The sequence below is a fragment of the Schistocerca nitens genome, chromosome 2 (assembly GCF_023898315.1).
Source record: "Schistocerca nitens isolate TAMUIC-IGC-003100 chromosome 2, iqSchNite1.1, whole genome shotgun sequence".
Taxonomy (NCBI): Eukaryota; Metazoa; Arthropoda; class Insecta; order Orthoptera; family Acrididae; genus Schistocerca; species Schistocerca nitens.
Window position 1 is genome coordinate 371,035,962 of NC_064615.1, and position 16,908 is coordinate 371,052,869.

Here is a 16,908-nt window from a genome sequence, read left to right on the forward strand (position 1 = left end):
GGCTTAATATTTGGTCTGAGCTCTGAGTAATCGTAATTATATGTATATTTTGACTTAAGCATGAGAATCTTAACCTAATCTTATAACCAGTAGGTGCAACAGCTTGTAACATATACAGTGTGATTCAAAAAGAAAGAACAGATTTCAGTTGTTTATTAGCTGCAGAATGAAAGGAAAGCTTTACAAATCTGTGTTGAGGCCTGTGATGCTGTTAGCACAGAAACATGGCCAATTACAAAAGCCCAAGAGAAAAAGATGGAAGTTGCAGAGCATGTTAAGGTGGATGAGTGGGGTCACATGAAAGGATAGACTAAGGAATGAGTACATCAGGGGAACAGTGAAAGTGGGGCCCATATTGAAGAAGATCCAAGAAAGTAGCCTAAGATGGTATGGAGATGTGCAGAGAAGAGGGGAGTACTAAGTGGGGAGAAGAACTGAAGACCTAGAAATCAAAGGACCAAGGAGAAGAGGAAGATCAAAACTGAGATGGAAGGACAAGGTAGCAGGGGACCTATGGGAGAAAGGATGGCTCAGAGAAGAAGCACTGTATAGACATTTATGGAAGAGAAGGATCCAGAAAAGCAACACCGACCCCACATGACTTGGGAAAAGGCTGAGATGATGATGGTGATGATTAGAGATAAACTATGAAAGACAGAAACACATTGCACATACAACTGGATAGAGGAAGGTTTCAGTGTTATGTTTACACAGATACTATACTACACACTCAATCTGTGCATAATGCATTGTTCAAGAAACGACACAACGGAAATCCATTCCAATCCAAACATGAATCAACATGTCCCCGTTTATTGAATAGACAGCTTCAGCAATCTGATTTCTCAGCTCTTGAAAAGTAGCTGCAATAGGTGGGACAAAGAATAGTGTCTTTTATGTGCCCCCCCCCCCCCCCCCAGAAAAAAATCGAAAGGTGTGGGGGCTGGTGACCTGGGATGCCAAAAGCAATGACCTTGTTGTCCAACTCTTCAAATCAAACACTGTGGGACGGTGTTATTATGATAATGCCACAACTTAATGTGAAAGTGATGCATAAAAATGAAACCATTGGTATCTTTATGAAGTTCGGGATGTAAACAATTTTGCAGCATGTTCAGTTATGATATTTCTGTCACAGTTTCTTCTGCAGGAAAGCAAGGTTCACCAGAAAGTTGCAAGGTTCATAAACTTTGTGAACAGAAGCACCACAAAACACATTCAGTTTTGGTGAATCTCTTTCATGTCCGATGATGATGCCATGATTTTATAACCCCCAAATTCTTACATTATGGCAGTTTACTTTATGTGATGTATGAAATGTCGATTCATCTGAAAAGACAAGTCATTCAGAAAAAGTGTACTCTGGCATATCCTGGAGAAACAAAATGCAAAATTCATACCTTCTGTTATGGTTGCCAGGATGTAACTGCTGCAGTAACTGCAACTTGTAAGGCTTCCTATGTAGGCATCATTTCAAAACACATCAAGACTGTTGTTTGAGGCACTTGAAATTCCTGGCTGCCCATCTAGTGGGCTTCGTAGGGCTCCATGTAAACGCATCTCAGATATACTAGACAAGCATCGCTGACCAGTGTTCTTTGCTTTGCAAACACAACTGACTTCCATGGATTTTGTAGCCTGTCATAAATCTGCTTTTGCAGTGATGGCTTCTTGCTGAATCGACAGTGGAATGAACAGTGCACTTGAATAATGGATTGAGTTCGTGAAAATTCTAACACACAAAATGATTTCTCTAGTGGTGTAGTCATCATGTTGCTACAAACAGCAGTGCAGCTTGAACCTTCCTTTATCCAGTGACATGCTCAATGCCTTTCTATCTTTTATAGTTTGTAATAAATGATTGAAATCATTCTTTCTTTTTGAACCACCCTGTACTTTAGGAGAAATGCTGTTACGTTGTATATGCACTGACGTACTGTAATTTTAAAAATGTTACAAAGCCATCCTAAAGCCAGAGGCTATTTTGTTCATAACTGCTACTCATATACGGCTATGTTTCCACCATCCATTATGATGGACACTCAGGGGATTCACTATAATGTATACTCCTGTGCAGATTGAGAGTAGAGATTTAGTTATTTCAGAAATTCTGTGATGACAGTATTTTGTTTGAAACTATCTTTGTACTCATGTTAAATGTTTTAGGGAAAATACTGAAAATACAGATTGCTATTAACTATTGACATGTGCTTCATGAGTTTCCCAATTAGAAGGCCATTAACACTACCAAATGCAATACTGTTTCCCTTTACATTATGCTACACTGATAGGCACAATAACTTAAATTTTTATGGTAAAACTGGATTTCTGAGTTTTGGTTGTCAGTTTCTGATCGTGTAGAAGAAGATCAGTTTCTTGCAAAATTTTTAATCTCTGAAAAGAGTATTTATTTCATTGTGCAGTGATAGGAAAGTCATGTATTTTTAGTGAAATTATAAGGTAATAAACTATATTCGTTATAGGATATCATTAATACCATACAATATGATAAAAAACAAAAATATTCATTGTTTAATATTATAAAACGCAAAGACATTCACAGAAACTACATATATAATGTTCCTGAGCAGTGATACAGCCTCTTAAACTCTTCCAGGTGTCTACACTAGATAATATGCTCATAAAAACACAGGACAAGTGGAAATAATGTTTTATGATTATCTATGTGCATATATTACAAATATGACAAGCACTCATTCATCTGATTATTAGATATTAAGATTTTAGAAACACACATTTCAAAATTTTAGATAAAGAGAGTAGATTAACTTGCCTGAGCATGTGCAAGAGCAGCCCTGGCTCGTAGCATGCAGCGGTCAGGTGGTTGACTTGTTATCCAAGGCCCTATGACATGCACCGGCCATGGTTTAAACCCTGGATCTGGCCATGACACTCCAGGCAATGTGCAGCCTCCTGGCAATGGCTGCCCACCTGATGGTCGTCGTAACAGATCTGGTGTCTCCAACCCTGTAGTACATGCACTATTTAATACATCTGTTACAGCAAATCACAGTTTTTTTAGGATAATTGCTGTCCACCTGGAAAGACATGGAGTTTATTTTGTGTTAGATATTAGTTCCCTCTTAGTTTAGAACAATCACTGTTTGAAAAATGAAAGATACCACAGGTTTCCCTAATACATTCAACTTGTCAGGACTTTGCTCTTGACATGTCGACAGCAAAATTAGTTAGTGTTTACATAAGAGCATCAATTTCCTATTCTACTAGGAAAAAAACACTTGTCTGATATTATTGCATAACCAATGTTTCTTTTGGTGTGTTCAGCCATGACACATCTTTTCACCATTATCATCTTGTTTCGAAACAGCATAATTTCAAATCAGTGTTTTTATTTACAAATATTTTAAGCACATACAAACAACAGAAAATGCTCTTTATTGGACCAACAGTACAGATATTTGTCTGCAATAGCTATAGATAAAATTTATAACAATTCCAGAAGGAATCTTTCACTCTGCACAACATTGTGCACTATTTTGAAACTTGCTGGTACATTAAAACAGCATACCAGAACTTTTTCTTTTGTGAGCAATGCTCCTATTAAATGAACTATCTAGGTATGACTCACAACCTGCTCCCCACAGCTTGACTTCTGCCAATACTTCTCTACTTCTTTCTAAGTTCACAGAACTTCTCCTGCATGCCATGTGCTACTAGTCATCCTGCAAAAAAGGATGTTGTGGAGATATGGCTGAGTCACAGTGCAGGGGATAGTTCCCTGGATGAACCTCCCATCCTGTTATTTTTTTATCTTAAACTTGGGCATGCAATGTGACATGTTTCCTCAAACTCAATGAACACAATAGCAAGTAGTTTACTACAATGTGGTCTTGTACTGCACAGGAAGGCCAGGACAGATGAGTTCCTGCACAGTCTCACATAAGATGTAGTGATTCGAGAATTTCTGCGTAAGTCCTAGAACCATTTGGCCTTCTACCGTCTTGAACACATGATATTTTAGATGTGAGTGGGAAAAAGGAACCCTTCCTACTGCGCGTCACCCGTCTGTGTGTGCAGGTCTGAAGTTTGTCATGAGAAGACTGTACACAGCGGTCGAACGGCACTGACAAGTACTTGTCGGTCGATCAATGGAAGTCGTAGTGAAAGCACACTGAAGAACCAAGGAACTTCTGTGTTATTCTGTGCTGTTTTGTAATGGTGACTATTGTTAGTGACAAAAGAACAGTTGAGTTGAGAAGACTTTTTAGAGGCTCTTAACTTTGACTTGCTAGAGGCAAGATCATTCTTCAGAGAAGAAATTTTTAGAGATTCCAGTAGCCGTCTAACCAGCGAGAAGATTGGCTGTGCATTCACGAGTAAGTCAACTCGTGGAAAGAAGTGGGAAAGTTGCACAAATACTTCACCACTTTAAGTCGTCCAAACCATTAGAACATGACAACCGGTGTGAAAGGGCTGAAGGAAAAAGGAATTTTGAGAAGAAAATGAGAGAAAAAGATATCAAGTGTTGCCATAGCAACCGAGCATAACAAGACAAGAGAACCATTAAGAGAAACTGGAGTATGCTGGAGTATACAAAGGAGAAAATTTGTAAATGCAAATAAGGGAGAAGACATGAGAAAGTCACAACTTGAAAAACTGGAGAGAAGGTCTCCATGTATCACACATAGAAGAGATATGCCTAGAATGATACGACTAAGAAGATCTGGTGTAGGGAGTGTACAGCTCTCACACACATTGCGGGGATGCAGACATGGAAACCAGCCTACATCAAATGTTGCCAGCACCAGCTGCTGTTCACTGGTACTGACCTGCCGTCACATCCGCTCAACTACGCTACCAGAAGTCTACGCCGGGTTAGCGTGAAATAAAATTTTAGTACCTTAATAAGAAGTGACACAAAATATTGAGTAAACTTTATTAGTGTAGTTATTACACTTAAAGTTAATTTTTAAATGCTTGCAAGGTCTAAAGCTTGTAAAATCATGGATAACATTCAGCAAGTTGGAGAAACTTCAGAACCAGCCATGGCTATGAAAATTATCGAAGAAGGGCCTGACTGGTCTGAGTTACTAAATCTGATTAAAGCTCAGAGTATACCCTTAGGCTTAATGATTAGAAGATCAAAGTCTTAAATTAGACTCAATAAATACTCAATTAAATGATAAATTAGATGATCAGAGTACAACTTTAAATGCTAAGCCTGAAGTTCTAAATAACCAAAGTGAAACCTTGAATAGTCAAGCAACAAATATAGGTTTATTAAATGCCAAGGTTGATGCACAGAGTAGAGAATTTAGTAATCTATGCGAAGGCATGGATGCTTTAAAGACTGAATTTGATACCCTAAATAGTAAAGTTGAAAATTTAAAATTACATTTAAAGAATGAACAAACTAATTCTTTGAACATTCATGTAAATCAAATGTTTACTGAATTCAAGCAAAAACAGAATGATAATTTTAGGAATTTGACAAAAAAGTTAGAATTTGATATTGAGGAAAAATGTAATACAGTAGAAACTGAAATCAATGAAAAGTTAGGATAATTTGAAAATGTATGTAATGTTAAGTTTGATGCTGTAAAGCAGGGATTGCATACTTTGAAAGAGAGTGTTGTAAAGCAAGATAAGTTAATGCCAATGATCCAATCACAAACTGCAGGCATTAGTACATGAGTAGATAATGTAGAAAGAAACTTCAAAGAGAAACTAGCCAACTCAGACATCATAAATGTAAGTAGTTTGGAGGAAAAAGTAGAGGAAATGAAAAAACTAAAAGTTGATGCGAGAGTAACCTCTGGGAACGTATCGCCTATTGTTTCTTTTGAACTTTCAGATACCCAAAAAGATATAGATGATTTGTGGAAAGAATTTAAACTTATCCGGGATAAAGTAGACAAGAGGGTGACTTCTCCTAATGTGGTGTTGACTAGTGAAATGATGACTGATTTACAATGGGGGGCCAATTCAGGATTATCCAGGCAGTTCCCTAAGTTTATGCCAGATGGGGATGTACATCTGACTCATTTTTTGAAAAGATTCAACCAGGCTTTGCCAAAGAACTGGGAGGATTCTAAAAAGATTGAATATGCTGTGGGGTACCTTGTAGGGGAAGCCTCAGAATGGGGTACTGTAAATATTGAGAAGTTTTCTCCTTGGGGATACTTCCAGAAGAAATTTACAGAGCAATAATGGTCTGCTAGTGCACAAAAGAAATTAATATCATAGCTGACAGCAATGATGTGTCCAAATTCAATGACTTAATAAAAAACTTTGGCTTCAAAGCAAACTTCATGCAATCCACTTGAATAAATGCACTGTCAGCGACCTGTATTGATAATATTTTAACAAATTATGTGTTTGAAGATGTTAATAAATTTTTCTTAGATTTAGGAATCTCTGACCACTCTGCATTATTCATTGAGCTACCAAAACTCTATAAAGAAATTTCATGTAACAAAAGCCACATGAAAAGGAACTTCAATGAAAAAAACCTAACTATATTTAGCAATAAGTTAAGAGAGGTTGAATGGCCTTATGACAGCTGTAGCTCAAGTAGTACTAACTTTAACAAATTTCTTGGTAGCTTTCTTGAAATATTTAATGAAAATTTTCCAATTAACGCCAAATGTAACAAAACAACTACGAAGATTAAATGGATAACTCAAGGTATAAAAACTTCTAGTGCCAGAAAGAGGCAACTACATAATGAATTGAAATATAACAAAAACAGACACTTTACTGTGTATGTGAAACATTATAAAGCCATCCTCAAAAAAGTGGTAAAGGCAGCAAAACAAATGGCAAACAATAAGTTTATTTTACAACATAATAGTAAGACAAAGGCAGTGTGGTCTGTTGTCAAATCAGAGTTAGGTGTTAAAGTCAGTGGTAATGAAATAACTAAGATTAAAGTAGATGATAATGTTGTAAGCCCAGCTCAAATATCAGAGTGTTTAAATGAATTCTTCACAAATGTAGCAAAGTCAGAAGTTGATGTAGCAGGAAATCAGAGTAAAGTAAATCCCTTTGGACTCGACCAAGAAGCTGAGTATCTCACAGATTTTAAAAAAGTCACAATAAAGGATGTGAGAAATGCTATATTGTCATTAAAATATAAAAATTCTGCTGGGTGGGATGGGACACCAAGTAAAGTGATTAAAGCAGTATATGACATAATGGCACCCCTGCTAGCTAAAATAATCAACCAATCTTTTGAACAGGGGTGCTTTCCTGATGTGTTAAAATATGCCAAAGTGAGACCTCTGTTCAAGAAAGGGTCGAGGGAAGATATGGGAAACTATCACCCTATTTCTATTCTCCCAATCCTGTCAAAAGTGTTAGAGAAAGTAGCTGCAAATCAGATCAAAAATTTTATCGTAAAAAATGATGTTATTGTAAGTAACCAATTTGGATTCCAACAAGGAAAAAACACACTGGATGCAGTAAATAACTTTATTGAGAAGATATGCAAATCATTGGATCAGAGGAGTAAAGTTGCAGGTACCTTCTGTGATCTTTCAAAAGCATTTGACTCGGTGAACCATGACTTGCTTATCTACAAATTAAACAAATATGGGATTAAGGACAAAGCTCTGAAATGGCTCACATCATACTTGCACAACAGAAAGCAAAGGGTAAGTGTCACATCAAATGCAGTGAATTATTATTCTAAATGGAGTACAGTATCACAAGGTGTGCCTCAAGGCTCCATATTGGGGCCAATCCTGTTCCTATTCTATGTAAATGACTTGCCCATAAATATAAATTCCCCGTCAGTTCTGTTTGCAGATGACACTTCTGTTTTAATTGAAGATGATGCAGAAAAAATTCAGAGCTCCATTGTGAGCACAATGGGTACTCTAGAAAAATGGTTCCAGTTAAATGGCTTGAAACTGAACATTGCAAAAACCAATATGGTACATTTCAAAACCAAACATTTGAAATGTGTGGATCTTAAAATACATAATCACAATCATCCTATGGAAGAAGTTAACACAGTCAAATTCCTAGGACTAAATGTGGACAACAACTTAAACTGGAGTACACATATTGAGTTCCTATCAAATAAACTAAGCAGCTTTGCATTTGCAATGCAAGTACTAGCAAACTCTACTGACATGAGTACACGAAAAATAGCATATCATAGTTATTTTGAATCTGTCAATAGGTATGGTATCATTTTTTGGGGAAATTCAAGTAGTGTATCTCGAATACTGAAACTGCAAAAGAATATTATAAGATACATGTGTAGTGCACAACAAACAGAATCTTGTCACCCATTATTTTGGAACCTGCAAATCCTAACAGTTCCCTCCATATACATTTATGAAATTATAATCTTTGTACACAGCAGACAAAAATTATTTGTGGAAAATCATTTTAACCACATGTACAACACAAGAAATAAAAATAATTTTATGTTACCCACACACCATTTGAAATTATCTGCACAAACTCCACAATATATGGGGATGAAAATATATAAGAAGCTAATGGGCAAAAATATATTTAATATGAAGCCAGAGTGTCTAAAAATAAGGCTACAGCAGATTCTGTGGGATAAATGCTACTATTCAGTAGAAGAATTCATAGAGGATGACATGATAATTTGAGCAAGTGGTAATTAATTGTTAGTTTTATATTGTATGTGTAAAAATTGTATTATTATTAGGATACCATTTGTTAAAATCAGTTGTTGTAATTAATTGTTAGTTTTTTATTGTATGTTTATTTTTATATTGTATTATTGTTATGGTACCATTTGTTAAAATCAGGTGTTGTATATATATGGTAAAACTTTACCAAAATTTTGACGTGTCTCCTGTACCTAAATCAAATGATTTAGATTATGTACGTTATGAGACTAATAAACCACAATTCACAATTAAAAATATTAAAATAATACATGGGGTGCTATGAGAAAGTATTTAGACTGGCATCTAACATGGGTGAAGCACTTAAATAAGCCAATGGAAGAAGAGGGGTTAGTGAGAATTTTAATAAGATGATTACCCATTTATGCGAGGAGAGATATATTATGTAGTGGTTGGAAAACAGTAGAAGAATTGTTGTCCTTTGTGGATGCACTTGATGCATTAAATAAGGACTGCAATGAAAACTTACACCAAAGTGATAGTCTGAACTACAAAAGGAACAGTGGTAATAACTATTAAAAAAAAAAAAAAAAAAAAAAAAAAAAAAGCATGAGGCTAACCCACTAGAGTACATCAGTGCAACATAAAAAGTGGCAATGACAATTATCAGAAGAAGCATCCCCCTTCGAATTTAGGGCCAAAAACTTCACAGGAATTTGTACCAAGTTATAACAGAACACAAAGTGGTAACATAGTATCTCAAATCGGTAACCAACCTGTGAATACTAATAATGAGGAAAACGTAGTGCGGTCTGGGTCCAGGGCCAGGGCCTAGGTCATGGAAATACACTAGGAGGCTTTAGTCCATACAAGTACGTTAACTTTACCTACAAATAGATGGTTGCTGCTGGAAGAACCAAGCTTGACTACCAATAATCCACAACTTATAATAGCAGGGACCATGGAGAATTCTAAGGTTAACGTATCTATAGATTCAGGGAGTGAGGTATTACTCATCTCCAACACATTCTTTACTTCACTACAGACTAAACAACACTTACCATTATTACCAGTGACCAGAGTTTACATACTTGGAATAACAGGAACAAAAAGTAAGATTGTGAAGTATGAGACTCAAGTAGCCGGCACGGTAGCTCAGCGTGTTCGGTCAGAGGGTTTACTGCCCTCTGTAATAAAAAAAGTGAGCAAACCGATCAACGACAAACTTGGATGGATGACTTACAACTGTACTGATCACTTACTGGAAATCATTATGTGTGGCTACTTGGAGACCATTTGCATCCTTTCATGGACTTGATGTTCCCAAACAATGATTGAATTTTTATGGATGACAATGCGCTATGTCACTGGGACACAACTGTTCACAATTGGTTTGAAGAACATTCTGGACAATTTGAGCAAATGATTTGGCCATCCAGATCACCTGACATGAATTCCATCAAACATCTGCAGGACATAATCGAGAGGTCAGTTTGTGTGCAAAATCCTGCACCGGCAACACTTTTGCAGTTGAGAACAGCTATAGAGGCAGATTGGCTCAGTATTTCTGCAGGGGATGTCCAATGACATTCTGAGTTCATGCCACATTGAGTTGCTCCACTACGCTGGGCAATAGGAAGTCTGATATGATATTAAGAGCTATCCTTTGACTTTTGCCACCTCAGTATAAGAAGATATGCTTTTTTTTTTCATTTTGTGAAGTGCATAATTATATATTTCTAAACATTTAATGAAAGTCGACAATTTTTCCACCACTTTGCAATCTTATCAAGATCTGACTGAATATTTGTGCAGATATTTTTCCAACAGTACTTCATTACATATAAATGCATCACCTGCAAAAAGTCTTAGGTTACTATTTATATTTTAATTAAGAACGAACTTGCAAATTGTGCTTATCATTTTGCATCAGCTGTAGCATATTTCAGAACAAATGAAAATTTGTGCTGGACCAGGACTCAAACACAGATTTCCAGTGTATCGTGAATAGTCATCTTAATCACTTTGGATATCTGAGCACGCTTCCAGGATCATCCAAAATATCTCCCAAGTCCTGATGTCTGCTCGCTTTGCCTTGCTATGGTATGAAATACTGAAATTCAGACAATGCATTGAGAGTCAACAACTGCATTCAGTTAAGAATGAACTAACAAAATGTGATTATGGTTCTGCATTAACAGTAGAATATTTCAGAACAAATGAAAATTTGAGCTGGACTAAGGCTCAGATCCAGGTTTCCCACTTGCCGTGTTTGCCGTAACCAATTTGGCTATCCAAGCACTGCAGTTATTTCATGGCATAGCAAGGTGATGATGAGAGAAAACATGTGTCTCATCCTGCATGGGAATCATGGTAATATGGTGTGAGCACAAGGGAGAGTAGCTACCAGGACAAATGGAGATTTGGATCACTCCCGGAAGCATTCTGAAATGTTCTATGGCTGATGTGGAAACATAATCAAAATTTGTGAGTTCATTCTTAAGTGAACATTAACAGTATCTGAGACACTGTACTGCAGTATTAATATTTTCTGCCATATCATTAATATACAACTTGAACGGCAAGAATTCCAATGCAATTCCCTGGGACACACCTGAAATCACTTCAAAGTTGTAGATGACTCTCATTCCCAAGATAATAGCCTGTGCCCTCCCTACCACAAAAACCACAATCCAGTCGCAAATCTTGTTTAATCTCCTATATGATTGCAGTTTTAATAAAAAAATGTAGTTCTGGCACTGAGTCAAAAGCTTTTCCAAAGTAAGAGATACATATCTATCTGATAGCCTTAATTTATGGTCTTCAGGGTGTCATATGACAAAAGTGCAAATTGGGTTTCACATGATCAATGTTCTTAGGATGTATATTAGTTGGCATGGAGGATGTCATTACATTTGAGATATTTCCTTCTATCTGAGTTTTAGAATGTTCTAAGCTTCTACAAGGAATGGAATTCATGTATGTTTGACAGTAGTTTTGTAGATTCCTTCTATTGCCCTTCTTGCAAATGGCTTGTCACCTGTCCTTTCTTTCAACCAGTGGACACAGTTTTCTTATTTGAGGGATCTTTGGTATATTATGGTTAAAAGTGTGGCTGATTTTCCCAAAAATTCAGTTTAGAATCTGACAGGGGTTCCACTGGGCCTTCAAGCTTTATTCAATTTTGATGATTACAACTACCTCTTAACACTACTGATAGTTTCATCTATTCCACTCATCTTTGCAAAGGTGCAAGAATTAAACTAGGGTAGCACTACTGTTTGAAAATTGTGTTTAATATTTATGACAGACTGAGGTGGCACACCGGACTTGCATTCAAGAGGACTACAGGTCAAATCCTTGTCTGGCCATCCAGATTAGGTTTTCTGTGATTTCCCTAAATAGCTCAAGGTGAATGTCAGGATGGTTCCATAGAAAGGGCAAGGCCAATTTCCTTCACCAGCCTACCCTGATCCAGGCTTGCCATGTCTCTAATGACCTCATTGTTGAAGAACATTAAACAATAATCTTGCATCCTTTCTTCAGTATCTCTGCTTTTGCTTTACCCTTATTTTCATTTCCTGTCTTGTCCATGAGGTCTGAACACTAATTTTGATGCCACTAACTGCATTTGAAAAGAAACAATATTATGAAAAGGAAAGTTGCTACTCATCATGTAGCAGAGATGCTGAGTCGCAGATAGGCACAACAAAAAGACTCTCACAATTAAAGTTTTTGGCCTTTAAGGCCTTCGTCAACAATAGACCACACACACACACACACACACACACACACACACACACACACACACACAGACTCACGCAAACACAACTCACACACATGACTGTAGTCTCAGCCAACTGAAACCACACTGCAAGCATCAGCACCAGTGGATGATGGGAGTGGTGACTGGGAGGGGGTAAGGAGGAGGCTGGAGCAGTGACGGGGAGGGATAGCAACCAGCCCCTTCACTCCCAGTCTTTTTATTTCTCTCGTTTTCCACTACTCCCCCCCCCCCCCCACCTCTCCCTGCCCTCCAGCTAACCAGCAGCTCTTCACGGTCTGCGACCCCCACCATACTATCCCTCCCCCTCCCTGCCCCAGCCTCCTCCTTACCCCCACCCAGTCACCACTCCCATCATCCACTGGTGCTGATGCTTGCAGTGTGGTTTCAGTTACCTAAGACTGCAGTCGTGTGTGTGTGTGTGGTTTTATGAAAGATTGTTCAATATTCTGCTGTGGTACTTGCTGGACGATTCAAGCATTGTTTAATGTTCTTCACTGAGCATCTCTCTATCATGCTACAATTTGTTTTACACCTACTATGTTGTACTTTCTGTTTCTTTAGAAGTTTCTTTATAGTGACTGTATACTGTAGACGGGTCTCCCATCTCAAACTGTCCTGCTAGGTACATATCTACCCAGCACATATTCAACTATTCTTATAAACTTCGACCATACTTCTTCTGCATCTTCTGGTCCAAAGGTAAATGTTGAATGTACAGGATGGCTAGATGGGGAATATTCTGTATAATACTTTAGAGCGATTTTTTTGTTATGTTTTTTGACTATCCATCCAGCATAAGTTCCCTCAGATGTTAAGTGCCTGGTAGAACCATGGCATCAGCAGACACTGTTCTTTCTGGTATTTTGATGATAAAACCAGCCAGACACACCACCATGGCTAGCCAATAGGAAGCATGAAAGAAGTGTCACATAGCGGTTCTACATGCTCCTTGGAGTGCAGTGCTCAGGATGCTCCCTCCATTATGTTTCAGCCTTCATACTGAGTGGATGGATTACACCATCTGTCTGTGCCTCTGTTCTTGACTGGCCACCAGATAATTCAGACGAAAAATTTTTTCCTCTGTCTTTCTATTCCTTTATCCATTACAATTGCCTACCCTGGCGGACGGCCTTACATTCCAGCCGTTTTGACCCATATCTACCCTGTCAGAATATACGGAGCTTTAATATGGAAAACCACACACCCATGTCCTCATCCAACATGAGCAGGTATCTATGTCTACATATGTACTCCACAAGGCACCATGGCAGAGGGCACCCTGTACAACTACTACTCATTTTGTTTCCTGTTATACTCACAAAATGAGCAAATGAAAAATCACTTTCTATATGCCTCTGTATGAACTGTAATTCCTCCTATTTATCTTTGCAGTCCTTACATGAAATGTTTGTTGGCAGCAATACAATCGCACTGCAGTCAGCCTCAAATGCTGGTCCTGTAAATTTTGTGAATTGTGTTCCTTGAAAAAATTTCGCCTTCCCTCCAGGGATTCCCACTTGAGTTCAATAAATATTTCTGTATTACTAGCATGGTATTCAAACCTGTTGGAAAAAATCCAGCCATCTGCTTCAGAATTACTTCAATGTCTTCTGCAATCTGACCTGCTGCAGATCCCAAACACTTGAGGAGTACTCAAGAATAGGTGACACTTACATCCTATATGCAGTTTCCTTTACAGATGACCCACACTTTCCCAAAATTCTCCCAATAAACCAAAATCATCCATATACCATCCATAAACAATCCTCACATTCTCATTAGATTTTATATGCATTAAGGGTAGATGACACATTAGTAACTGATGGACATAGTGTGGTAAAACTATTTAATAAGTACTTTATATCCATTACTGATAGAATGGGATTGTCAGCATCAGTAAATAATGCCCTTGAATATCTGAAACCAGCCTTTACAAATAGCTTCAGGTACATGAATATGTCACTCACTTCACCAAAAGAAATAACTTCCATAATAAAATCTTTAAAAACAAAGCATTCTAGTGGTTACGATGAAATATCAACAAAGTTAATTAAGGCATGTACTTGTGAGCTTAGTACAATTCTAAGTTACTTGTGTAACCAGTCAATTACAACTGGGACATTTCCTGACTGGCTAAAATATGCTGATGTTAAGCCTCTATTCAAGAATTCAAGAAAGGGGATAAAGAGATACCATCGAACTACAGACTGATTTCACTTTTGCTAGCATTCTCAAAACTTTTAGAAAAAGTAATGTACAGGCAGCTTCTCAACAATCTGACCACAAATAACATATTATCAAGAACACAGTTTGGATTTCTGAAGGGTTCTAATACTGAGAAGGCTATTTACACCTACAGTGAAAATGTACTTAATTCATTAAATAACAAATTACAAGCAGCAGTATATTCTGTGATTTGTCAAAGGCATTTGATTGTGTTAACCACAACATCCTTTTAAATAAATTAGAATTCTATGGTGTCACGGGCAGTGCTGAAAAATGGTTCAAGTCAGACCTCGCTAACAGGAAACAAAGGGTGTCAGTGCAGGGGACTAGTGAATTAAGTCATCAGTCATCATCAGAATGGGAAGAAATTACACGTGGTGTCCTACAAGGATCCATCTTAGGGCCATTGCTTTTTCTTGTGTACATTAATGATCTCTCATTAGTTACACTGCCAGAAGCAGAGTTCGTTTTGTTTGCAGATGACACAAGTATTGCAATAAATAGTATGTCGAGTGTAGTTCTAGAAAGATCTCCTAATGATATTTTCATGGATATTAATAAATGGTTTAAAGCCAACTCACTGACATTAAACTTTGAAAAGACTCACTATGTGCAATTCAGAACCAGTAAGAGGTTTCCACCCAGCATATGCATAAAGTATGAAGAAGAGCTGATAGAAGAGGTTGACAGTCTTAAATTCCTGGGATTACAACTTGATAATAAATTCAGTTGGGAGGAGCACTGCAGAAACGCCTTAACAAATCTGTATTTGCAATTCAAGTGTTAGCTGACATAGGAAACATAAAAATGAAACGGTTTGCATAATTTGCCTACTTTCACTCCATATTGTCATATGGTATAATATTTTGGGGTAACTCTTCAAGTCAAACAAAAGTTTTCAGAGTCCAAAAGCGTGTAATACGTATTATTTGTGGAGTAAATTCATGGACGTCCTGTAGAAACCTCTTCAAAGAAGTGGGTGTACTAACTACTGCCTCTCAGTATACTTCCTCCTTAATGAAATTTGTCCTAAATATTATATCTCTTTTTCCAACAAACAGCTCAGTTCATACATACAATACCAGGAACAAAAATGATCTGCACAAGGACTTGAAAGCACTTACTTTAGTTCAAAAAGGGGTCCACTACTCAGGAACACTCATCTTCAATAATTTTCCAGCAAACATAAAAAATTTAGTTACAAATAAAGATCAGTTTAAAAGGAGCCTGAAAGACTTACTAGTGGCCAACTCCTTCTACTCCATTGACGAATTTTTTAATAGAAACAAATGATGTATTGTATATATTCATACATATTGATACGTTCCACATCCACGAGGATCTCCTCACCATGGATCTATGGAATGAAAAACTAATTTATCGTAATCTAATCTCTATCCTGCAACATTATGCTCAGATATTTAAATGACATGACTATGTTAAGTAGTACACTACTGTATTTGAAAACTATGAGTTTATTTTTTCTGCTCATCAGCATTAACTTACATTTTTGTCCTTTTAGAGCTGGCAGCCATTCATCACACAAACTAGAAATTTTATTTAAGTCATCTTGTCTCCTCCTACAGTCACTCAACGATGACAACTTTCCATACACCACAGAAAACTCAGCAAACAACATCAGATTGCTGCACACCCTGTCTCCCAGATCATTTATGTATAAAGAAAATGAGGTGGTCCTATCATGCTTCCCTGGATCACTCCTGATGAAACATTTGTCTCTGATGACCAGTTGTCATTAAGATATAAGCACTGGATTTTATTAATTAAGAAGTCTTCAGGCCACTCACATATCTGGGAATCTATTCAATATGCTTATATCCTGTTAATAGTCTGCAGTGAGGCACTGTGTCAAATGCTTTTCAGAAATCAAGAGATATGGAATGTGCCTGCTGTCATTCATCCATAGTTCACATTACATTCTGTGAGGAAAGGGCAAACTAAGTTTTGCACGACTGTTGCTTTCTAAAACCATACTGATTTGTGGAAGCAGCTTTTCCATCCCAAGGAAATTTATTATACTTGAACTTATAATGCTGTTGTTGTGGTCTTCAGTCCAGAGACTGGTTTGATTCAGCTCTCCATGCTATTCTGTCCTGTGCAAGCCTCTTCATCTCTGAATAACTACTGCAACCTACATCCTTCTGAATCTGCTTAGTGTGTTCATCTCTTGGTCTTCCTCTATGATTTTTACCCTCCATGGTTCCCTCCAATACTAAATGGTGATCCATTGATGCCTCAGAACATGTCCTACCAATCAATCCATTCTTCTAGTCAAGT

The 16,908-nt window shown here is 37.3% G+C and overlaps 1 protein-coding gene across 1 annotated transcript in view; it reads right to left on the bottom strand.

The window, feature by feature from the left end:
- Positions 1–2,785: 2,785 nt before the first annotated feature.
- The window catches only part of LOC126235028 (guanylate cyclase 32E-like), a 434,536-nt gene continuing 420,413 nt past the window's right edge, over positions 2,786–16,908 (bottom strand). The window contains exon 21 of the mRNA XM_049943763.1: positions 2,786–2,988. Coding sequence (XP_049799720.1) covers positions 2,786–2,988 — 203 coding nt within the window. The remainder of the gene's footprint in view (positions 2,989–16,908) is intronic.